Raw genomic sequence first — 25,749 nt, forward strand, 5'->3', positions numbered from 1 at the left:
ACCAAGATTTAATAGGGTCTCTGCAATGGGTAGTCATTTGCTTTTTTGATTGTTGTTGGTGTCATGTAAAATGAGAATGTTATCTCCCAGCAGTAATTTGGAGAGTGCTGGAGTGGTACAGGGTGATATGCGGCTCTGAAATAAACTAGATGTTCAAAGATAAAAGTGTTTTGCTGAAAGTTGAGATTCCTTGGTTTTGAGAGTGGCTGACATGTCATTTGGGTTTAATGTCTTAACCCAATTCTTTCTGCTTCAGGTTTGAAATCCACCATGCCTGCATTTCTAATGTGCCTGGAGCAGTTTTATTTATGGCCACCATATTCTGCCCTGGGTGACCAAGAATTGTTCTAATTTTGCCAACTCACTCCCCATTTTATTACCGTTTATCCCCCTTCCTGCTTTCTTTTCATCTTTCTCTTGACATATGCCTCTTCACCACTAATTGTTCACATTTCTTCCTCCCATTTTTTTCCTGTAGCTGAGTAAGGGGTTAATTTTTGTGCGATTAAAATGGAACGATTCATGTGCTTGAAAAAAGCATGTGCAAAACTCTTGGATCGGGAATTGAGCTTGTAGCAGCAGTGAAGGATTAGGCCTTTGTTTTCCAGAACTCTTCCCTAGGAAGTTATAGAAGGAGGGATGCTAACTGTAAATTGCAGTATATTAATTGCCTGCAGCAGAAATTGGCAAATGAATTAACAGTGGAGTTTCAATCCACACTGGAGCATAAAACATAACAGCTGAAGTCAATGGAAATGTTCCTAACTACTATTTGTGATTTTTTAATGTGGCATCTTTGTAAACAAGGAATTGGGATCTGCATCTTTGGTATATGTTTCTCTTTAATAGTTTCTCTTCTGCAGAATGATGGCTGTTTGTATTGTACAGATCTTTAGAAGAAAAGCTTCCAAAGGGCTGGGTTTTGCCATGCTGAAGGATTGCACAAGGAAATACTTTCATGACAATACAAATCTCAGCAAGCTCCACTTGTGAATTACAGAGTTTTTGTCGTCCTTTTGTGTTTTTCTTCAAGTGACAGACTGGGTGGTAAGAGAATAAACATCAGAAATATGAAGCTTATTTATGGCTTACCCCTTCTATTATTATTTTGCAAGATAATTTTATTTTATTGATACTTTATGAAGGGTCTGGAGCACATGTCCTTTGAAGAGTGGCTGAGGGAGCTGGGGATGTTTAGCATGGAGGAGGCTTAGGAAAGACATTATCATCACTCCCTCTAACTACCTGGAAGGAGGTTATAGCCAGGTGGGGCCCAGCCTCTTCTCCCAGGCAGCCAGCGATAGGATGAGAGAACACAGTCTCACGCTGCTCCAGCAGAGGTTTAGGTTGGACATTAGGAGGAATTTCCTCATAGAAAAGGTGATTAGATATTGGAACGGGCTGCCCAGGGAACTGGTGGAGTCGCTGTTCCTGGGGGTGGTTAGGGAAAGACTGGACCTGACACTCCATGTGCCATGGAATAGTTGTCAAGGTGGTGTTAGGGCATAAGTTGGACTCAATGGTCTCAGAGGTCTTTTCCAACTTAATTGATTCTGTGATTCTGTGATTTATGAAATCTCTTTCCTGCAGCTTTCCATGCTAGTTGCAAAACAGATCAACCAGAGCTCAGCCTCTTTGTACAGAATATTATTTTTTAAATAATTTTGCTAGCTATCATTGTATATCATAATACAGACATACATATTGACCAAAAACACTTTTAAATTTCAAGCTAATGCAGATTTATTTAGCTGAAGACTAGAAATCCTCATGTAATTTCAGAATTACAGCATTTCCTTCTCAGAAGGGATCAAGACATGAAGCCTAAATTTTCTTTTTGTGCCATAATTGCATTACATTTACAGGAAGCAAATGTTCCTGTATGTATGTAGTGTTAAATCAAATTAGTGATTCATAAGAGACTGGAATACTGTATCAGGTTCAGGAACCTGTCTGACATTGTATTCCTGTCTTATATTAATTATTTGTTTCTTTGAATGCAGCACCTTATTCTAAATTTCATAGTTGTTAGACTTTGAGAATGTGAAAAAATAGGCTAGTCATATACATCAGAAAAATAGTGTTTGGGAAAGGGGAGTTTGTTTTTAATTTCTGCCTCCTAAGTAAAACCAAACAGACTAAAAGGGTCACTCAGATATTTGTAATTTAGACTCCATCAGTCTTTCTGAGGAGGATGTATTGACTATCTCATTGCTTGTCTGTGGGAATTTCAGACAAACTTTCAAATACCAAGGTCCTGTCTGTTTAGTGGGGCTGCTGACAGCACTTGAAGTCCCCATTAGATTATTCACAGATCTTTTTGAGGGTGGCCTTTATCAACATTTTCCCTAATTCCTCTGAAGAACAGCATGCCTTTTGTCAATTGGATTCTGTCTTTCATCTGAAAGATAAGTTTCTTCGGTGGCCGTGGTTCTTTATCTCTCTCTAGTGCTTGTGAAGTATATTGGGATGCTTAGCATGGAAGTGACAGCACAGAATATTTTTAGCAGTAAAAGGCTGTGCTTGGCAGTGTCTGATTTGGTGAGGAGAAGCAGTCCATCAGATTGCTGCTGGTTCCCAAAGCACTTGCTGTCATTTGCTGCTAGTGTGCCTTGGTCCCTCTGGCTGCTATTTGGAGCCAGGCTTCCTGGCTCCTGGTTGTGCATCACCTTCCTCATTTCCTCTAGGGCCCATGGGAGGTGTGTGGGAGCCCCTGCTCCTGTGCCAACAAAATCTTGTAGGTCTGTAGCCACCTCCCCCCTCAAGCAAGAGGCAGCTGGCACTTCTGCATGCCCAGGGGCAGGGGGAGGCAGAGAGCAATGTCTGCTGGCTCCCTATCTTAGACACCCTCACCATCCCCAGCTCTAGCTCCAGGAGCAACTACCGATGTTCAAAGTGCAGCGCATCCCAAATACTCCCCCATTTTCATCCTTAATTAGTAAGTAAGCTGCCTACTGCGCAGGGAAATGAAGCCTAAGAGCAATTGCAAAGCGTTTGCTTTTTGGACAAGCAGGGCCAAACCCAAGCTATGCAGAGGAAGCAGATAGCTAGTTTAAAGGTTAATCACATTTCAAAAATAGAGGGAGGGAGATGCATTACAATGCTTCATTGGAAAAATGTCAAAAGGCATTAGCTGCTGCCTGAAATATATGAAAGGGAACAGCATTACTTTGCTCTTCATTTTGCGTGGAGGTGAAATGAAGTATTTCACCATTTACCTTTGGGAATTAAGATGCAACATGCTTTAAAGGTCAGTTCCTTTGTTTTGGGGATTCTCAATAGAAACAGGAAATAAAATTTGTTTTCCTTTGCACATACTCTTTCACCTTAGCATACCATACCATCTATACGCTTACCTGTGGCATGAATGTTGATAAATACATGTACATACATCTGCACGTAGTGCCCAAAGCAGCATTGTATTTCACATGCACAATTGTTTTTGTCAGTGTTCTACGTACATAACCTGTGTGTTCAGGGAATAGCATGCCTGGAATAGTGTTACTTGCCAATTAAAACAGGTCGACCGGGCATATTCATACATTCCAGCCTCCTGACGAGTTTCAACTACTGCTATTTTTAACTTGCCAGAGGATATTTCTTTCTTATCTTTCACCTTCCAAAAATACATACCTTCAAAAATTGGAAGAGCAAAACTTCCCTTTTGGACCTGAATGTATTCTTCTAGAGATGAAATTTTTCAAGCTTAAAAATCCCAGTGAACATAAATTTCTACTATACTAAAAATAATTTTTATTTCTTTGGAATTAGAGACTTACCTCTTTCAAAAGAGACAGGGTCTGACTGTGAGAACAACCTACACTTTGGATTTCTAAATCATTACATTTTTAAATTTGTTTTGTATACAAATTGTTTTTTTGCATAAAGTCTTCACTGCTTCTATTCAGGTGCTATTCGGGTGCTCTCCATATTGCAGAGCTCCATAAGCTCATATTAAATTATCCTTTCTTCTATCTGAACCTGTATTCCATCTGTCCACTGTCCATAAACTGTGTGCACATGACTAGCTCCATGGATGTATCCCTTCCCTGGGGACCTGCTTTTCTCTGGATGCTTCCCACACACCCCTGTCTCTTGCCTCCATGGCAGGAGGCAGTGTGCAGGTGTTAGCAGAAGCAGCTTGTTCCAGATTTCCTGTGGTCTCACCTGTCAGCTGTAACCATAGACTGGCTTGCTTGTCCTTCCCGTCTTGTGGTGTTCTACCTTGCACATGCAGATGGATAGTGGCCCTTCTTCTCAGCCTGGTTTTCCAGGCTTCCTACACTTTTTCAACAAAATAGAGGAGGGGTTATTCTGAAGTCATGCCCATTGGCTCAGCTTGCAATAGGGATGTGTGTTAGTTTAGGTATGGGCATATGTCAGCATCTCTGTCAAATTAGAGGGGTTTTGTGTGGCAGAGTTCATGCTGCCTTTGTGCCAGCTGTGGGAAGCAGCAACGGTGGAAGTGCCAGCTGGTTTCCACAGATACTGCCTATGAACACAGTATTTTAAAGCTGATTTTGGGATCTCCAGTGCCAGTAAACTCTGGCCTAAAATGCTTGCAGTTTCTTAAGCAAGGCCATTGAGTCCAGCTGAGCTAAGCCTCCTTAAGCAAGCATGGTATTTTATAAATAGTATATTTTGAGGGACAGTAATTACCCATGCATCATCACAACATGGCAGGTGTTGGAGCATCTCCAGCAGCTTGCAGAGTCTAAATATGACAAATAAACATCACAAGTGATGAAGCCAGTGGGCAGCATGCCGGACCTGAGGGATACTCTCTCTGCCCCATCAGGATGAGAGCCAGACATGGTTCCCAGGCTCCAGCTCAGTGCAAATTTCAGTATATGCTCACCTTTAAGTATAAAGTGTTTTCTGTGCCAAAGCAAAAGGGAGAGGCTTAAGTCACCTCACAAGTACATAATGTTCCTATTTCCACAGAATGATGTACATGATCCTTGATAATCTGTATCCAGGATAGTCCTTTACTAAAGGTATTCATAAGTAAACCAGTGTTCTGAGAGTAACAGTTGTATACTTACCTGCTTTTTTTAGATAAATATAATTTGGAATTTAAAAGAAGACACAACCAACTATAAATTATAAAGTGAGAATCATACCAGAGGATTTTGCTGTTGACGGATTACAGCAGAGATGCACTTCAAAACAGAGCATGAAACACAGCTGGTGAAATAATTTCTGACAATTAGCCAGTCAGCAAAGGGGAAATTTATTGTAGATAGCATTGCTATTTATAATTATCCATTTCAATTGTTAATGATCTCATTAGAAGGAATTCTGTTGTAATCCCTCAAGAGAGTAACACCAAAGAGTTCAATGTTGGTACTCAGTCACCTTCCTTCTTTGAGAGCATGACTATGTAGTGCCAGTGGGACAATATTGACATCTGTTTGCTTCTTTCTTCTCTCAGTGAAAGTGTAGTTTCCTTCAATGTATTTTCCTTTATTAAAGTATTGTGATAATATTTGTGTTTCTCAGCTTTGTCTGTTGGGCTGCCTCTTCTGTTCTGCAGTTGGTCACACCATCCCTGTGTCCTCAGGCACAGTGTCCCTTGTTGTAGGGCATTATCTTTGTTTTCTTCTTGAAACAAAGCCAATTCTTCACAGTGTTTACAACTGAAGTATCTTAATGTCTGATTGAGCGGTTCACATTTTTTATCACTTTTAATGAAACTAATAATTAACATATTTGTCTTCAGAAGTGAGTCTCAGCACCCACCCACGACTTCTTCTGTAGCAAGCAAGGCTGAGTTGGTTAAAGCACATTTGTACAAATCTCTGTTAAAATTAAAATTGTTGTTATCACTGAAAGGAAAAGCCTAGGAGGTTGCTGGCTCATCTCTGCAGGTAGAGATTGTGGCTTTTGCTCTGTCAGAGCACAGCTGTGAAATCCATTTCATCCCTCTGAAGCTGGAGCAATGAGCCCGTGGCCCAGCTCATCCTGGGTTGCTGCTTCAGACACTTTGACTGAACTTTTAAATAACATAAATGAATGATAAATCTGATTTCACAGCATGTCATGCCAAACTCTCTAGTAGCTCTAGGATATTCTGTCAAGCCAAAGGTGTGATTTTAGCCTGACTGTCTGCTGTGTGTATTGTCGTAGTAGGCACTCACTAAGACCAATCTTCTTTGTTTATAGATGAGGTCTTGTCAGAAAACTTTTTGGACTACAAGAACCGTGGCGTCAATGGCTCTCACCGGGGTCAAATTATTTGGAAGATCGATGCCAGCTCTTACTTCGTGGAGCGTAAGTATTTTTCCAATTCTGCTATGATTTAATTGAATCACTCCAGAATAATAATTTAGCTATTACTGTTACTTTTATGATGTTCTTGTGTCCAAAATGTCCCTTTGAAAAGGCCAAAAATGTTACCAAAATCGCTGAATGTGTTGATAGAAACTGACACACGTGGTGGAATAGTAACCTACAGTTACTGCAAGCAAATTTAGTGGGCATTGACTTAATTACTTTTTTTTAAAATACAGTTATGGATATGTGTTTTACTCAATTTGCTATTATTTGGACTAATGAGCTGCATTAACTTTAATATGGTTTTAAGGAAAACAGGAAGTCAGGGGCATAATGTCATTCCAGGAAGAATCACGTTGGCTTTTAATTGGAAAACTTCATGGTGCATCTGGCTTCTAACAGACTCAGGTGAATTCAGAAGGTGAAAGGGTCAAGTTCTGATTATCATCTACACTTATAAAAGTCTAACTCTATGTAGTTGCAGCAAGATACATTGAATTCAAATTAATTGTTCCTCATTATATTAATATTTTATCCAGGGCATTTGATACAATGCAGTATAAATCTTTTCCATCCTCTTAGCAGTGAAAATACGGAAACACTGGATTTGCTTCTGCAAAGTACTAGGTTCCTTATACAGCAAGTTAATATTTCCAGCCCTGACTGTCACATCTCCCTGACCATTCAAATCCTTCCTCTTTTCCATGAGATTTACCATGTGTTAGTGTAAATGCAATTTATGATCATCTTTGGATAGATATAGGGTACTCAAATTACTGGACTGAAACCTATAGCAAAACATCTGTGGTGAAAGAGCCACAAATGTCCTTAAGGAGGAATTAAGCATGAAGAAGAGCAGCATGAAGCAATTTCAGTTTTACAACTGAACTGCGTATTTCCAATGATCTGCCTTAGCCTCCCGGACAAAATTCAGAAGTTTGGTAAAAGTATTTATAAATTGCTTGGCAGGTATATCTGTCTAAGACTGTCTATATTTGAGAGCAGTCAAAGGAATCTTTGATATAACCTATATTTTAAGGGGTTTGTAAAGGACATGAGTTGTGCAGGTCCAATCTATGACTTTGATCTTCAATATCTGGTATCAGCAAGGGTGTTGCATGCAATCATTTTACAGCTGCTCAGTTCTAGAAGCAGGTTCTCTCTTTGCAGTATGGAGTATTGCTGCGGGTCTGTAATTCCTAGTGTTAAACTGAGAATGTTGTTCTAAAGAATTTAGGGACCTGCTGAAATGTCTACAGGACATACAGGATATTTATATCTTGTGTTTTGAAACATACATGGATGGGAAACTGCTTAACAAATAAGAACATGGGATTTTTTTCAGTTATCCTGGTTTTTGGGGCAGAAATTCATTACAGGATCTAACATTTAAAGCAGGTTCTACTTTGCAGAGGCTTTGAGCCATGGTTACAAATTCATGAGACTGATCATATTTTCTTATAGCTGTTAAAGAACTGTGGGAAGGAGATAAAACATCCCAGACTGGGTATTTGAAGAGACTTCAGTACCTTGGATTATTGAGGAAGGGCAGAAGTGCGACGAGACTGCTGGTAGCTTCCTTGGCTAATCCACAAAACAAAGAGGCAACATGAGAAATGCTTAGGAGAAAGCCTCTTTAGGAGGGCCACTTTTCATTAGAGGCTCATATGCACAATGAATTATGTCAGCTTAATAGGTTGCCCCCATTAGCAGAGACACAGTAGCTGTTGTTAATTGATTGCATGTACATTCTTCACTTGCCCTACTGTAAGAAAATGCAAATTAGCATAGCCATCCTTCATTGTTGCTTGGAACTAAGTTGTACTACACCATAGCTAGGCAGCCCATGCTTGATGAGTTGCTGCCTCTTGGTAATTTGTTATACTCCAACCATTAGGTTGTGAACGTCAGCCCTGAGATTTTGTACCAGTATGCTCATGAAGGACGAATCATTGCCCTGTCCAGAATTGAAATAGGAGAAAATGAAGCAGGCAGTAGTAAAAAACAGCATGTGCAGATACTCTGAGAGCTACTTGACTACTCAAGTGGGAAGTTAAAGCAGTGAAGAATGTTGATGTATGCTGGTTTTATAGATCTAAAGGCATATTTGAGGATTGCTGCCCATTGCTGAGACTTACATATGAAAGCACACAGCTTTGCAGATGATTAAATGTTATGGTAAAAACTGCAGTGTTTGAAAACCTTGCGTGTTTTCTATCCAAAGAGGATGGTGTAAACCATCTTCCTTCAGACTTTTATTTTTTTAGACAGAGAACATATCTCCTTTTTATGTTGCATAGCATAACATTTGCAGGGATCAGAGAGATACTGGTTATCACAATAAAACTCAGCTAAGAAATGTAGCTAAGGTGTGGTAATTTATTTTCAAGGTATCCATATTGTTTTCCCATACATTGTTAAAATCCCCTTAACTTACTATTGATTGGAGTCTTCCTGATTATAGCATTAATTCTCAAAAAACCAGAGTAGCTCACTTCCAAAGGCAGCTCTTAATTTCTCCTTTTGCTTCTCCAGTAACTATTCGTACTTTGGTATCTTTTTACCACATGAGTCAATATTCACTATCAACTACACATTGCTTCAGAAAATATTATGGTATAAATTGCAGTGTTTGTCCTGGACCTATGATAAAAGGGAGATCAGTGTATAGCCAAATAAAGAATCAGCCTTACATAGAGAATTTAAATTTTTCAAGAGTTTCAGGCACCCCATGCAGATTGGTTTATACCCTGGCCTTGAAATATTAAAGGTTAAATATTTTTGGTGCTGCTGTTGTATGAGTCTTATCATAGGGAGAACATGGAATCATTCTGGCCAACCTCAGAAGCCAAAATTTTTCTGTTGTCAGTTAGACTGTAGGACTCCCCACAGCTTGTTTTTGTACCATATTTAAGGAAATTACCCTTATGCTGTGACCAGCCAGCCATCTGACAGCTTAAAAATAAATCTTTGAGCCTTTTTTTATTAAAGAGCTTTGTGGGGCAACTTGAAAAATCAGAGATATCAAAGACTATCTGATTTGAAACAGTGTAACTCCTATTAATAGGAAAAAAAGAAGCATTAGAAAAGAGGTCAAGTATATAGAGGGTTATTACTCATTTCTATATTTTGACTGTGGAGGCATGTAGAATATGCTTAGGAGCATTTTGTTCAAATGCATAACATTCCACAGTCATTTATCCTTTCTTTCCTGCATTTTTTGAAAATTAACGAGCAAATGAAATATGATGCTCTAATTATGTAACCTGTAGTCATTATACATAAACCCACTCTTTAGGTATTTAACAGATTACTGACATCTTATCACTGTAAATAGTAACTTGCATGCAATGGGCAGGCACCTGGAATAGGAATGAGTGAAGGGAAGAGCCTCTGAAAGTTATTTTCTTCATAGCAGAAGATTATCACAATGAAATCTAACAAACACAGTTATAATGATAATTACTGGCCAAATCTACCAACCTACAGGATCACACTAGAGAGGAATTGTGCACGTGGGCAGAAGAAACTAGTAATATATTGTGAGAGATTTGTAAAAGTGCACAAGGAGTGGAGAGCACAAAGAAAGACGTGAAAAGAAGTTTCAACCATTTCAACCATTTTCTTCCTTAATTGCACTTCTTTTATAAAACTGAAATTCTGCAATTTCAGATGCTGCTCTGTTGTTGAAGCTATACTTTCATGCTATTTCCAGTGGATTGCCTAGTCGGAATTTTTTTTCAGGTATATTTAAAATCCCACCAGTTAAGAAAAGGCTTTCTGTGACCTCAAGAGCAAAGCAAAATGTTTACTCCTGGAACATGCTTCTGTGCTTTGGGAGTATTTGGGAAAAATATGTATTGCTTTTGAATTTGCTAATAGCCTGATTCAGACCATCTACAAAGCCCTGTCAGTTTTCAAAACACAGATAATTCCTTAATGTGTGCCCATGCAGCATTTTCAGATGCCACAGACATTTAAAGCTTATATTTGTTTTAGCGATCTACTTTTTCAGTCCTTGAAAAGGACGAGCACCTTTCCCAGAGAAGGGTATGCCTTTTCACTTTGCATGTCAACAACTTGCAAGATAATGTTGCCAGATACATATGTAATTGGTACGAGTCAGAGAGGGAATTGCTTCCAAATGCCAGTAGAACAGAACTCATCTCCTATTAATACTCAGCAAACAAAAAGCCCTAACAGCTGGAGAGGCAATGTTGCACTACAATCAGTTCTGCATTTCTGCAGAAGTCTGGCAATTTTGGTTTTTCTGACAAGTCAGTGACAAACAGGAACCACCCACTGTAGCCATGAACTGGTCAGAGTTTGAGGGGAGGAAGGAGGAGTGAAGAGAGGCTCTATGCCACTAGGGAGGTAAACCTTGTGTTTAGGCTTGGAGGGCATTGCAGTGAAAGAACCAGCCTATAATGGGTTTTCCAGGAAAGGAAATATGTTCTGCTGCACTGCAATTTCTGGCACATTTTTTGGTTTACACAGCAATTCAGAGAGAGCGTATCCAAGAGACGATTTCACTGAGGCGCATTGCAGCAGTATCCTATAAACATTGTATCAAACTAGCATGTCCTTACAATGATGAGTAATGTTTTGACACTATTCAAAATTGCACTGGAGATAGCTAGATAGCTGGGACCACTCCTAAACTACAGGCCTCTCTAAAGATTGTTCACTACCTGAGAACCAAAACCACTTCCAAGGGTAACCAGTCATCTGTGTTGCATTTTTATTTGAAAACTTATGGAGCAGTTGTTTGGTTAAATTTGTTGTTAGTGTTGTGGCTGAATTTTTAATAACAAAGATGAATGACAGGCCCTTGCAGAAAAGAGAAATAACAGTCATTTATTCCTATTGGCTAGAAGGGAAATAATGGTAAAAAAAAGGTGCAGCTAAAGTCAGATATCTGAGAGATCCTGGTACATCTTCAGATAGAAGATGTGTATTCTGTGTTATGGTCTGTATATGCTGTATGTGTGTGCATTTATGGAGTATGTACAGAAATGTCCCCAAAGTAGCAATCAGCCCTTTTATCTGGGGCTCTCTCTAGAAACTATATCTTTAGAAAGCTGATATAAAGGCTGCCTTCAAAGTACAAATAATTGAAGGATGTTCCAGCCTTGAATATTTCCAAATAAATGAGGTACATTCATGTCAATAAAAGCTTTAATGAAGCCAGAGTATTTACAAATTTTTCTTTTTTATGGACAGATTGTTGAGAAGTCCAGCCCACTAAAATAATTTCCTGTCTCCATTTTCATTACCACAATGTCTCTCAAATAATATACTCTTCACTTCATGAAAGAGTACATGAGAAGCAAAAATATAGATAAGATATAGATATACCTATAGATATAGATATGCTGTTGAAGTCCATCCTGATATAACTTTAATCATGACCTACAGTCATGCTGCATGACTTTACCCTTCATGAGTCCACAGACAGTAAAAACTGGAGCAATACAGAAGTGTTTTCAACAGTGTGAAGATGATTTAGAAGCAAAAAAGTTAGAGGTGTCAGGGGAAAAAAACAGGTATGAAGTCATAAGAGAGATGTGCCCCAAATTTTGTCCGTCCACCTTGTTTTATGGCTCTTTCTCTTCAGCTCTTTGCACATGTATTAGTCTTATTGATGCTGTTTGGTTGTCTTCCACCCTCCACACAGTTTTTAAATTCCTTTTACTTTTCCTCAGCCTGTTATCCTGATAGTAGTTTAATACTCAAACTTAAGCCAAGCTTAGCTTTGGGAAGTTGAGCACAGTCTGAAACCAGACGTTGAGATTCCTTAAGAACTCTGCACTTGGGATCCTTTGGTCAGCCCTTAAATCTTTGCCTTTCTTGCATTTCTTGTCAGTTCTCTTACAAAGTCTTTCTGTGCCTGGATTGTAGGCAGCAGAGTATCATAAATGGAAACGTAGGTCAATCCACCCAAGGCACTAGACAACCATTTCTCAGCTTCTGGCATGGTTTCACTATGGTAGCTTAACCAAAAGACTTGTCTGTAGATCAGGTTTTTCTTGGTCTTTCTCTCCCTTTCCACAACTTGTTTTGACATTTGGAGGCATTTTGTTTGTTGTGTGGAGATCACAGCTGTTTGTGTTTTCATTTGCACACAGGGAAGGAAGGAGATGTTTGTGTTGTGGCATCTATGCTTGGTGGCATGGTGCTGGGGCACCAGGCTGCTCCCAATACTGCCTGCCCCATTCTTTTCATGGCAGCGCTTACAGAAATTACAAGGACTTTGCTTGGGCAAAGCTAAGACTGAAATGAGAGTTTTGATAGGTTGGTAATAGGAGTTTCAGAAAGCTTTAAATGAGAAATAATGCCTGATTTTAGGCATGGATGTCAGAGCAAGTCTTTCTTCACTAAGCCCTAGTTCCCTGTCGCAGAGATTACAGTTTACATGGATTCTTCCCAGCCACTTAAACAAGCACAGACATTGTATTAATGCTTGAGAGGCTGGACACACTTAAACAAGCACAGACATTGTATTAATGCTTGAGAGGCTGGACATCAATTGATTCCCAAAGAAATGGTCAAGAAGATGCAGCAACATTTAACTGAAGTTTTAGTTCAAGTCTGGAGGAATCTAAGTGTAGGTGCCAAATTTTGAAAGTATGGATTCACATATGTGTTCATTTAGGTCTTCCAGCAGTATCCTCAGCCACTTTGTATTTGCTTTAAATTCAGAACTCCCTCCTGCATATGTAATGTGTTTTGTGCTTCACCTTTGGCATCAACCAGTACACCACCGAGCCTATCATGCCCTTGAGGAAATGAAGAGGGATTTCCTAAAATGCAGGAGTGCAGCTAGTAGCTGTCTTTTTCTCATCTAGCCCAGTGTTCGATAAATGTGTGAACTGATAGCTATTGTTTTGCTGCTCTGAACTTTGGCTGTGCGGTATTCTGCACAACGGGTGCTGAAGTCACGTGATTTATTGTAATGGATCACTGTAACTTAGATAGTGTTATTTTGTCATTGATAATCTTTCTGCTATTGACAGTAAAAGATTACGGTGTCAACTCCAACTCACAAATCAGTTAGTCTTTGCCACTGTTAAATGCTTCTGGAAAGTTTTTCCAGATAATGCTGTCTAGGGATTTGGCAAATTGCGCTGGAAGACAGATCTCCTCTCTTTGCTCCATTGCACCCTAGGCTCTTCCCTTGTATATTTCATGGGGTGTGTTTCTGAAGTTGCTGCAAGCCAAATGAGATACCACTGAATTCTGTAAGAATTGCTTGCATGCAGCCCATGTGCCATCAGCCCCAGAACCCCTTGTGGACTACCACATACAGATTGCCTGGTGCAGGCTTTGGCCCATGTGGTTTTATTTTTGTGGAAAAACAGGAGACAAATGCAATGGAATTGTCAAGGAGCTGTAATTGGAAGGTTACCAGCACAGGCATCAAAAGGTCCTATTTATTCCAAAAGAGTGTCAAGATACTGAGCTTTGTTTCAGTTTTCTTAATAAATAAATCAGAATGTAAAAGTACTGCATTCAGTATATCAGTGTTAATAATTTACCATTTCTAATTTTGGAGAATTTTATGGTTGTGGGTTTTTTTGGTAATCCTGTTCAAGCATGCTGTGAAAGTAAAGGATCAAAACAGAACTGGAAGTCTAAGTATTAAAGATAATTTTTTTCTCAATTTATACAGGCAGACAGTTTTCTTTACATCTTCATGCTTTCTTTTAGACATACTCTTAAATATCTCTCTGCAGTGGTGAAGCATTTCAAGGGCTCTTCTTAGATGTCCAGCGAGACATTGGAAAATCTCAGTTATAAAAGGAGAACTACTGAGAATCCCAGTAATACACCTAATTTAGAGACTTGTTTGTAACCCTGCTATCTTACTGCTTGATTTCAGGCAGGCACTATGTTTCTTATGCCTTCTGGTAGTTATGGCAATATTTAGTCAACTCATACAACAGTGTTTGGATAGTTTTATTAGACAGACAAAACTTAGTTTGCCTTCCATGAGGAAGGCAGAATTATATCTGTGGTGTACTGCTATAGTAACTCTTCCTGCTTCTGAAATAGTGCACCTGTGATGCAGGAAACCTTTTGATAATTGTTTTTTCTCATTAACTAGTCAGTAAATCTAGCCCTGTTGTTACCTTACTCCTGGTCCAAGGTTTCCTGCTATAGGGACTGCCAGATGTCAAGAACATCATCTATACCCAGAACAGACTTTCTCAGAGAATGAAAGTGATTAATTCAGCAGGGATGAATTACGGACTCCTTGCAGGGTTTAAGCACTCTACAAGGTCTTTGATATTGAAAATAGGATCTTTAGGGCCTCAGACAAATAGTATTGGATATGTTCAAACACTTCTCCAACCCTTTCAATACTTTAGATGTTCATTTTACTCAATCAGTAGCAGGTATAATTTCCTCCCATATCTCAGTGCTAATAGCTTTTTACAATTAAAAACAAAGCAAAACAAAAAACCACTACCAACCTCAAAATAGATAGTTTTGCTGTAATTGTTTACTTAATTAAATTTACATAAGGATGTTTCTTTCTGACTTTCCCTTTTATTACATTATCTATGTTAATTTCATTGTGCATACTCTCATTAAATGTTGTCCTGCCTGTGGATTTTTTTTTCAAGTCTCCTTTACTGAAAACACTCACTTCTACAGTGAGACTTTCAAGAGTAGAAAGCAGTGGCTATTCCAAATCCTTCCTTTTCCCTGGCAGCAGAGCTTGTGTGCCTGGCAGGTACTTGGTCACTTCTGAAGCAGTAGGAAGCAGAGATGTGGGGAAGTGGCTTGTTTACTCCCCTGGGGTGAGTTGTTAGAGCTCACTTGTAGCTCCAGACTCACTCCTGAGAGTAAGAGCTGCAGATCTGATTGCTTCTCACTCTGGGGCCATTTTAAGGCAGCTTTCCATCATTAGGCTGCATGTACTGATCATCTCCTTTCCTCTTAGTGGCCCCTTCACACAGTAATAAAGACATTCATACCATTGTTCAGTGGTCTTGGGTTGTCTTGTCAGAGCAGGTTGCTCTAGATCCTGTCTTACCCTAAATGTAAATGTGTCTTGGGCTCCAAATCTAAAAGTAGAAAGTCATATTTAATTTTCAAAGATGATCTTTTCCTGTGCCTCTCAGTTTTGTTTTTATTCCTGACCCATTTCTTTTTCATGTCTGGGATACTTTACAATTTCAACAATGATTTTCTCTCATTGGAAGATCCAAAGAGGAAATACTAAAAAACCCTAAAAATGGCATATTTTTAAAGAGAAAATAATTTATACCATAAGAAGCAATATTGATTTTGATTTTAAAGTACATTGCTGCAATGTTCCAAACATGGAGTGTAGCTGGGGTTAGAAATAAGATGAGCAATGCATGTGTATCAGAATTTGAGCTGTGAATGTGGTTGTTGGAATTTGCAAATAGACATAGACATCTGGATGGCAGAAGTTCAAAACCAGCAAAGTAGGGAGTGCAAACACAAGGGTGAAAAAGGACTCTGAATAAATGTGCAATCTTTTTGATTTAGATGAGTACCAGAGAGCTTTCCCAGGCAGCTTCTAGGCAAGAGCTCTAGGCTTCTGAGGGTCCCACTCAGCAGGCAGATTCTGGGAGGGGAAGCAGCCTTTGGTGTAGCCTGCACCTCTTGGATATCTCTCTCTCCTGTCTCTGGCTTAAAAAAAAAAAATCAGTCTACAAACAGAAAAGTTTTTTAACACTTCCATTGTCTAACACAGGTATTACAGGTGTGTGAATGCAGTTCTACTTCTCTTTTCTGCTCCATTCAAGCAAACCTACATTTGGAACACTTCAAGGTCTATCATAGCCTTGTAGAGATTTAAATCTTGGTTTGTCTTCCTACTAACTTGCTGTTTATGCAAGCTGCTGAGCTTTCTGAAGGTAAAATATCACTTTGTAATCTGGTGGCCCTGGGTTGCTCCAGAGATACCTGGGAAGTCACAAAAACTGGCATGTGATTAATCTCCCCAGTTTTCCATGTAACACTTGGACAGCAGATTTGCCAAAAGTGATATGTCTACAATGAATTAGTCTGCCTGCTTGATTGCTAGACAAGATCTAGGGGTGAAATTATCTATTTAAAACACAATACAAGTGCAAAAGTAGGATTTTGTTGTACAAGAAGGAATTCTCCTTACCTCCTGAAGTGTATTAGCTAACATTTATTTTTACCTTTGAACCTGCACAGTATGTGTTAGCCCGAAACCTCCAAGAAGTGTCTTTTTCTTGCTCCTGTGTTCACCTGAGGTGGAATGAGCCAGCCATGCTCACTTAGAGAACACCAAGAAAAAATATTTTCTTTCTTTGGTTTGTCACTGTGGTATCTTATGGTCGTGGGGAGAGACAAAACTCTTTCCTTCTCTCCGCTTGCTAGGATTTCTTGATTTACATATAAGTGATATTTGTAATTAGCATGCATCTGGATTCAGGCTTTCAAATGTTTTCCTGTTTACAGGATATTATGGTAAGCTTTATTAGCTTCCTGTGAAGAATCCTAAATCTTCATGGCTAATAGAGACACCATTTTCCCTCTGTGAGGGAGCAGCATGAAATCTTATGCATGGCATGTCAAAAATTAGTAATATATTTGGATACCAGTATACTTTGACTTTATCCTTGATTTTCTTCTTTTACCTGTCTCCTACTTATATTTTGGAGAACTCACCATGTATGTGTTTTGTATTAAGGTAAAAATGTAAAAGAAAAGATATGTAGTGATAAGTTGGATTGTAGGGGCTCCGTTCAGGGACGGCCACAGCAGAGTCAGATGTGGTGCTTAAGATGGTGCTGCCTGAGTTAGCTGTCTGTGCTTGCACTCAGTCAGAAGTCATCTTTCACCACCACACCATTTTTGGCATGGCTGATTTGTAATCAGTTTTAATTACTGGATTGCTTGCTCCAAGCCTGGTAGTTCAGATCATCTCTTTGTGCTGTTCCTAAAGGCCCTGGTATGTTAGTAGGCTAGCTAATGCAAGCAAACATTTAGGACTGAATCAGCTGATATTACACAGAAACTTAAAATGTCTGGGGTGTAGTTGTGAGAAAGCCTCTGACTTGGGTTTTTTGTTTATCACATTCTGGTGCAGGGGGAGTTTTTATGTGGGTTCATGCAGCTTTTCCATTCAAATTTTTCTTAAGCATTTGAGGGAAAGAAAATGAAATGTAGCCAGGAGGCATCTCGGCTGCAAGTATGTTGATTTCCTTTGCTGTAGAGTAGGAGGCAATGGAGCAGAGATCAACCAAATTTCACATAATTTCTACGTCAGAAAGGTAGAGGGTTCATAGGCAGAGTCAGTTCAAACTAAAATCCTAGTTCAAAGCCTTACCCTGGAGACTCATGCCAGCTTTCAACTGTGTTGCAAAAGATAGTCCTTTTTTGAAAATGTTGGCAAGACTGTCAGTACTGTTGAAGTCCCCCTTGTACCTGCTCAGTAGCAGAGCAAAGCTCTTTTATCCCTAGTGGGCTGTGCTGTGTGTGTCTCACAACACCATCACGTGGGGAAGGCACAGGGATTAAACCGGTGTTGGTTTGTGCAGTGTGTGTCTTTCAACAGGTGTGAACAGCCATCCGGAAGGGGCTTCCAGATGTTACCTAGAACATCTCTTTCAAAAGATCCCATCTCTAGTTGTATCAGAAAGGCTTAGCAATGCTTAGAACAGTGAGAAGTGTGACAATGCACAAATATAATAATGTACACCCGTGTCTTTCAGTGGGATTTGAGCTAATTCACATTCTATTACAACTGGAACAGGCTCAAGAAAGACACTAAACAGGAAAAGGCACTTGGTCTCTCTGAACAGCTCAGTGGACAGCCGGACCTAAAGTTCTCCCGAATTCAGAGAGTGAAATCCTGTCCTGCTGTAGTCAAGAGAATTAGATGGTAATTTAAACAGTATAAAGATTTCAGCCAGAAGTGTCAGAATTTGCTGTTTAAATTATTAACACTTTCCCCAGTATATATTTATGGAAAAGCATGAAAATTTAATATAGTTCCCTTTTTCTATTTGCATTTTTACAAGAAGAAAAAGTAACTAAATAAATTGCTAGCGGTATGAGTTTTTTATGGTAGTTTAAGGCCAGCACATGGGTGTCTTCTAAGTGAGGTGTGAAACCATGAAAACGGAGTTAATAATGAACCCCTGACACAGCCTTAACTGTAGCGCTGCTAGCAGGCACTTCTGTAATTACTTCTTCTCTATGAAGTGTGCTGAGTTTCTACAACAAATTTAAAATCTCATATTGTGTTTTCTTCTGTTAGAAAATGACTCAGTGAAACCTTTTATATATATATAATATGTTCAAAGATAAAAGTCTCTGCCTCTGAACTAGCCCATCTACATTTTGTTCTGTTTGGAAAACAGAATCTGGTTTTGTTTTAGCAGATATATTTAATTTTCTAAATTTCATAAATTTGTTGCATTTGAGATGCAATGAAATGCCAAATAATACTTCTGAGACATGAACTATTTTTTAGCTGTCCTATGCATGATATCTGCTGTGGAATATAAATCCAGTTGGTAGAGCATTTAGCAGATCTCACCTGGATATTTTCAAAGAGAAGGATTGCAGGAGCTTTAGAAATATTTTCCAGAAGGGCAGCAGGACTGAGTGACATGTGGATGTGCAAGGAACAGATTACAGCTGAGATATCTATTTCCTTTGGAAGGAAATTAGAAGAGGTAGGTGTGGTCTCTGTCCACTGAGATCCCACTGAGTGGGAGTTTTACTGTTGGCTTTAACAGGATGAATCAGACTTTTGACAGCTAGTGAGGAAGAGGAGTGCAGTCTAGATGCTGGGAAATATTTAAAAGGATAAAGATTTTTGAGCAGTTTTTGTCAAGCTGTGAACTAAAAGTTACTTAGTCCTTCAGACCACTTTAATTTTAGAAACCACATCTTGTCAAGACTGACATAAAGACTCCTGCATGCTGTCAGCTGATTCAAAGTAGCATCTGCCAGTCTTCTCTTAGGTCATGACTGTCAATTTATGGTAGGTATATTCTCCAAGCCAGCAGAGAGGTTGAAAAATGAACCATCCAAACTGTGAAAGAACAATACTGAAAATACTTCTGCCTCTTTTGGAATCTTATGGGGGTACTCAGCAGCTGGAAGTCCACAACAGCACCATACAGATGGACAGTGTACTTGCACATATGTATGTTTCCTTTATCAGACAAAACTGACATGTTAAAAAGTTCATATTTTATGCTGGTCTGTTGCTTGGAGGAAAATTTGTTCATCTTCAGACCCTGCTTGAGACTTCAGGTTTGGAATACAAGTGTACTAGTACAGGATTTCTAATTGAAAACAAAGAGGCTGAGTATTTTATGTGTGTGAACTAGGATGGATCCTTTCATTTACATGAGGTGATGTCAGTTCACAGCAATTTCAGACTAGAAATTCCCAGATATATTAGGGGGAAAAAATCAAACCTACAGGGCAATCTATTGCAAACCCATCCTGGAATCATTATCTCTCTTTTTGAAAATGAAATCTCAAACCAGGAGGACAGCTTGTTCCTCTCCTGTGATCTCAAAACTTCATTCTTGGTTCTGTTTAATACCCTTTCTTTTTCTGCTCTCAATACTGCCAAAAAAAGACATGTTTGCAGGTGATAATTAGTAAGAATAATACTTGCATTTAAAATATGTTTTTTGTAGATTCTGTTTTGACCTGGTGAGTGAAATAAAACTTGTTACTTGCAAGTACTTTGTGTGACCTTCTTGGCATTGTGAGTTGTGTTTTAAAACAGACAAACTACAGAATCATGGATGAGGTGTGGCCTGACTGTGTTTTTGAGCATCTCAACAAATGAGGTTGGTTTCAAGAGAAAGTTACAGCTACAATTCCCCTGATGAAGATGTAAAGGAGCTCTTGGTTACTGCAACTGCAGTACATTAGGTAGAACAAGCAGATCAAGCTTGTGTAGCAGTGCATCTGTTACTGCATTAGTTGTCCATGACCATTTTCTCTCCTTCCATAGTAGTTTTTTCCCTCTGTGTGTTGGCTATAGGCACCTACAGCCAGCCAGTTAGACCAGTAACTTTCAGTCTCACTTTCCTTTCCTTCCTTTTTCCTTTGTCATTAGTGGGCAAGGTGCCTAATACAGTTCAAATGCCTTGCTCTCTCAGCGGGCTTTGTAATACCAGGAGTGACAGAGTTACAGCCCAGAAGTTTTTAGAGTACAAACCTGTTGGTGACTTAAGGGGAAATAAGTGTAAGATTTGAATGATCAAATACTTTAGAAGAAATTGGGAATGTAAATTTCAATTTTAGTGTGACCTGACTGATTACAGCTTAAGAAATAAGCAGAGCTAAATCCTGTGATGACCCGTTTAATCCAATCTAATCCAATCCGCTCAGATCAGTAGAGAAGTGTGTATGTAGTACCTCACCTCTAGTGAGGCAGACTGACCACCTGCACCATATCCCTGTTGGGAATTTATCTGTTACTGAGCCACTGTTTTACTACACTTGCTGGGGCCTCTACCACATATGGCCATGAGCATTGCTTTGCAGCCAAGAATACTGTTCTCCAGTCCCTGAAGAACTGCCATGTTTTTATGAAAGGGAAGGGTTAGCAAACACTCGTAGTCTTCTCTTCTTGGTCTGGGTTGCCAGAAGTATAATTTCCTTCATGTTATAGAGGAGGAAATTATGTTGGGAAAGAGTGAGATTACTGCAGGAAGTCAGTGGCAGAGGTTTGAACAAAGCCCAGTTTCCTGGTGTTGGAGCGTCTCATCTGAATGCTCAGTGTGTTTCTGCCAGAGATGGCAAAGCAGTGGCCCAGGTTCTGTAGGACACTTGAAATCTTCAGTCCTGCCTTAGGCAAAGGAAGCTGACATCTGTCCTACAGACTGTGAGGAAAAAAAAGAACATTTTCCTTTTCCAGTGTTGCTGCATATAGGGTATAGAATCTCTCACCTGGGGGTCAGTAGAAGGCAGGACTTTGAGTGTCAAGATCAAGACCAAGTGTCATATTTTTATGTATTTAACAAGTAAATTGGTGGGAAAATGTATATAAACTACAGTTAGGTATAAATTAGCAATAGTGCAAGTTACAAATATGCAGGTGACTCAAAGGAAACTTATTCCAGAATCATCTTTTCTCTACTATTCTTTTTTCAGATGTCCTTTGCCTCAGCTTTGGATTTTGTCAAATTACTCTAAATGCTCATTTCTGAAAAAATGTGTTTTTAAAATAGTCTCGGTTATCTGCAGTCCGGACTGTGTAGTCACCCACCATGTGTTGTCATATAACTGCTGTTGGATCTTGCTCAGCTTATTGATGATTTGCACTGGGGTTACCTTTTCACAGTGCAGCAAATCCCTTGGAAGTTAAGCATGCAGTGGCTGGAGACCTTAGCCTTTACTATAAAAAAATTAATAATGATTCCCATCTGTCACCTGTGTGACTGCAGCAATTTCAGCTTGGATGGGCTTGAGTGAGACAGGAGGTGCTGACTTTGGGATGGCTGCTCTGAAGGCTTGCAGGCGTTGTCAGCCCTGCCAGTGCAGCCAACATCTGCAGCTCTCACTGCTGGGACCCTGCACCTTTACTAGCAGTGGAGTGCAGAGTCAGAGGGAATGCACCAGCCACCAGGCACATGCCTTCAGGGGATAGACAGGCTGACATCTGTGTGTGGCCTTGTGATCAGTAGGAACTAACAATGATTTGGAGACCATTTTTTGCAGTCTCCCAAAGTACTTCTTAATATATTTTGCCAGAGAAGAAGCCTTCTTAGTCTGCAGTAACTTGTCTGTGCTGCTTGGGATTCTTTGTCCCCTTATTTGTTAAAATTTCCATTCCTTTTTACTCCAGCATAGGTTAGAAGATAGTAATTTTTTAACCTGCATAAATTCAGCATCTATTTCATAGTAACTTTTCCCCTACAGTTCCCTCTTTATTGCACTTGAAAACAAATGCACTCATCCAATGTGCTCACATTAGATTCACTGGTCTTTTTACAGTCAGGGTATTTGATCTTGCCCTTCAACCTACTGTAACCCATTTGTAGCCCCTTCTTTTTACCAATATCAAGTGAAATACTTTTGGAATTGCTGGAATTTAAAGCATTATGTTTCAATTTGTGGCTACAGCAATTTTCTTCTCTAAGTATTAGACTGTAAATAAATGGCGAACAGAAGCTGATAATTTAGAAAAGAAAAAAAGCAATGTTGAAATATGATATTGCAGAGGAAGCTATAAATTAAGTAGTAATAATAGGTATAATTCCTCTTTCCTAGCATCCTTTTGATCTTTTCTTTCTTGATAATTTGTGCTTTGTCTTATAAATTTCCAGAGAAATTAACAACAGGCAACATAGCAGTGGCACCTAATCGAAAAGCCCTTATGAATAGGAGTTTTCTGAATGGCTGAGCAGCTACACTCTGGCCATCTCAAGCAGTGGTACACAGGAGAGGAACTCTGGTGGCACTGTTTTAAAGAAGGCCAGGATTTTGTCCACTCTACCTAGATTTCAGCACAGCATTTGCAAAAGCATCACACTGACTTTTTTCCACCAATAAGTGTCATGGCTCAAGGCTCTGAGAACCAAAGGATGTGACCATGCTTTCTCTACCAGTGGTTTCTCAGCAAATGGAAGGAAGATGGCCCTATTATTGTAAAGCAACGCATTTTTAAGGCTAAAAGGAGAACAGAGGGAAAATACCCATACCTCAGCAGCATAGCTGGCACAAAGCTTTTATTCAAGGTCATGGTTCTGAGTGGGTGAACTCAATTAATTATAAATGGTTCAGCTGTGTAAACAGGAGAAGGACTGTGTTGTGAAGACACAGAAGTCTCTTTTTTTCTTTTTCTTTCTTCTGTTTAATTAATGCTTACAAGACCTACGAAGGTAAGTCTTTGTACTGAGAAAAAAACCTCGAAGCACAAATGTTTTTCAGAACCGAACTTTGGGAAATTTTGGTCACTGGGTAATTACATTGCAGGGCTGTTAATCTCATCCTGTATTTAATAAAGTAAGAAGTATTTAGTGTTAGAGTTAAATATTGTTTGTTGCTGTTCATTTCCTTTTTGTAAAGAAGGAAGAAAGTAATGTGGGAAGGAATAAAATGTTTTCAGGATGGTGAAACCAGGAACTGTTGTGCCAAAGATGTCAAGCTCCACTGCACTGTTATCATGCTGTGACTGTCTTCTGCCTTCAGTAGAGTTACAGTGACAAAACTCAGGTGCAACTGTCCTCTTTTTCTCCTCACATTGAGTAGACCTGTTACATACTTTGCAAATAACACCAGATAATTCCAGTTTGTGCGTACCCCTCCTTGTGTTGCTTTGTTGTACAATTTCCTTGACTTTAATGCCACAGCCTGAACTACTGGCCTTCATTTTGGTCTTCTGTATTTTAAAAATTATTCTATTCCAAAACTGTCTACAGGTACTTCTGCTCTGAGTTAAGAGTCCAGAAAGGGGAGAGTTTGAATTGTCATACTTGCCATTGCGTCCTTCTTGGTACACATAAACCATTACCCCCTAAGAGAGTATCACAATAGGTCTTCTTATTCTTCTCTGTGAGCTCTTATTTCAGTCAAAAGGAGCATTTGGATGACTTCTTTCACTTGTATTAGTGTGTTTGTATTATGACAGCAATGAACAGTCTTTGTTCTATGATGCTTAATTCCCTTAGTCACTCAAAATTAGTTCTTTAATTTGATGATTAGAAGTAGCAGCAGCGAAGAGTAACGTGCTTAGTGTAGTGAGCAACTGAAACCATTTGAGCATTAGTAAACTGCTTCTACAAGCATTTTGAATGTTCCTTCCACCATCTTCTTAAATTGACAATTTTTTTTGCTTCCTTTTCATGGAAATATTAAGCTAAAATTCTATTTAGGTAAGAGTAGAGACAAGGAATGTGTGCATATTGAATTATGACAAGGGTATTAAAATAGAAAAGCAGCCCTTATTATGGTATTGCAGGTAAGGGTGCTAAGGTCTTGGATTCTCTTTTACATCAAGTTCAAAGGATTTTTTCTGGGGAACATTCACATTTTGTTGTTCAAGGACTTGATTGTCAGACTGTCTTTGTGTACTGCTTGCCACATGCTTGACTGTAATAGCTCCCAATCAGTGAGAACACTGAGTTTTAATATTGCATGGTCTGGCTGCTAAAAACATAAACTGTCATTCTAAGGCATTCTCATAGTGACTGAGCAGATCTGGGAAGTGTGAATAGATAGAGCTTCTGACTGGCAGAGTTGGCAGAATAACAAGAAAGGAGGTAACAGGTAAGAGGAGCTGTTGGAAAGGTCAGCACCAGAATGGGTTTTTTTGGCACTAGTCTTGAAAGGTAACTTTCTTGGGGGGAAAAAAGAAAGACTGACTTAAGGGATTGTTCTGTTGCTAAGGTGAAATTCAGTTATGCTTCTCAGACTGCGACTAAAGACCAGTTCAACAAGTGCCATAGCAGGTGCTACTAATGAAAATGAAAACATGAATCGTCCCTGATTTCCTCCCTAACTGGCCAGGTTTGGAGTTGCAAGTTATCCCTTCTCATGTTGTCCTCTGCCATCACAAAGCAAGCACTAGGTAAAATTATGGTTTATGCCTTCCTAAATACTAATTGTTGATTATAAAGCTGATATAATTTTCTGCTTCTATCAGTCCAAAGGTACACGCATATTTTGAGATCAAGGAGAATGAAAACATGTTGCGATAGAGAGGGCCGTTTTTGAGGCACTTGGCTTCTGAAGCTCATGCATTATCTCTTGCTCACGGCTGTGCCTGAAGGCATAATCCAGTCATATGTATTTAATTAAGACTTTAAACTACAATTGCCCTGATAAAAGCAAAGAGATGATGGTTCACAGGCCTCTGCTCTACAAGGCAGTTACCTTAAGGCAGACATAATACCTGAAAAACCTAAAGGAAATATTGCAATAGGGGCCATTGATAAGAGCTCACGTTATCTGGGACACTCCAGTGGCTGCACGTCCAAGTGAAGAGAGGGGAGAGGTCCCCAGCTCTGCCCATCCCTCCTCTTTTGTGGAGCTGTGCAATTCTGTGCAGAGTTTATACTTCTGTCATTTCTGAGTCACCTTCACGATGCCTCTGATGACACTCAGAACAAAGCTCAGGGTGTCAGTGTATACTCATTTTCTGTCTGTTTATCTTGTGCTTTAGTATATACTGGTGTAATTAAAAGACAGACACTAAATTTCCAGTTCAGATTATTTGCCTAAATATCTCAGTGACTCTAATGTAGCTAAGGGGCTACTACTACAGTGAAATAGATAGCTTTCTGCAAGGGAGGCAGAAAGGGCTCATTTCCAGTGTACTGAAGGCATAGAGATTTTTTGTCTACTATTCAATTTTGATAAAGAACTGTTGAGTCCATTGTAACCAAGATGATGAGCCATTTAAAAAAAAAAGTGTTGTTTAAAATCTTTGTTGTAATTGTTGCATTTCAGAAGTAATTTTAGATCATCTCCCTCAAATGA

The 25,749-nt window shown here is 39.3% G+C and overlaps 1 protein-coding gene across 2 annotated transcripts in view; it reads left to right on the forward strand.

Annotated features, from left to right (window-relative positions):
• HECW1 (HECT, C2 and WW domain containing E3 ubiquitin protein ligase 1) overlaps positions 1 to 25,749 on the forward strand; it is a 255,096-nt gene that overhangs the window by 94,927 nt on the left and 134,420 nt on the right. For both annotated transcript variants that reach the window (XM_059849894.1, XM_059849903.1), the window contains exon 3: positions 6,166 to 6,273. In XM_059849894.1, coding sequence (XP_059705877.1) covers positions 6,166 to 6,273 — 108 coding nt within the window. The remainder of the gene's footprint in view (positions 1 to 6,165; positions 6,274 to 25,749) is intronic.

This window comes from Haemorhous mexicanus, chromosome 1, assembly GCF_027477595.1.
Source record: "Haemorhous mexicanus isolate bHaeMex1 chromosome 1, bHaeMex1.pri, whole genome shotgun sequence".
NCBI lineage: Eukaryota > Metazoa > Chordata > Aves > Passeriformes > Fringillidae > Haemorhous > Haemorhous mexicanus.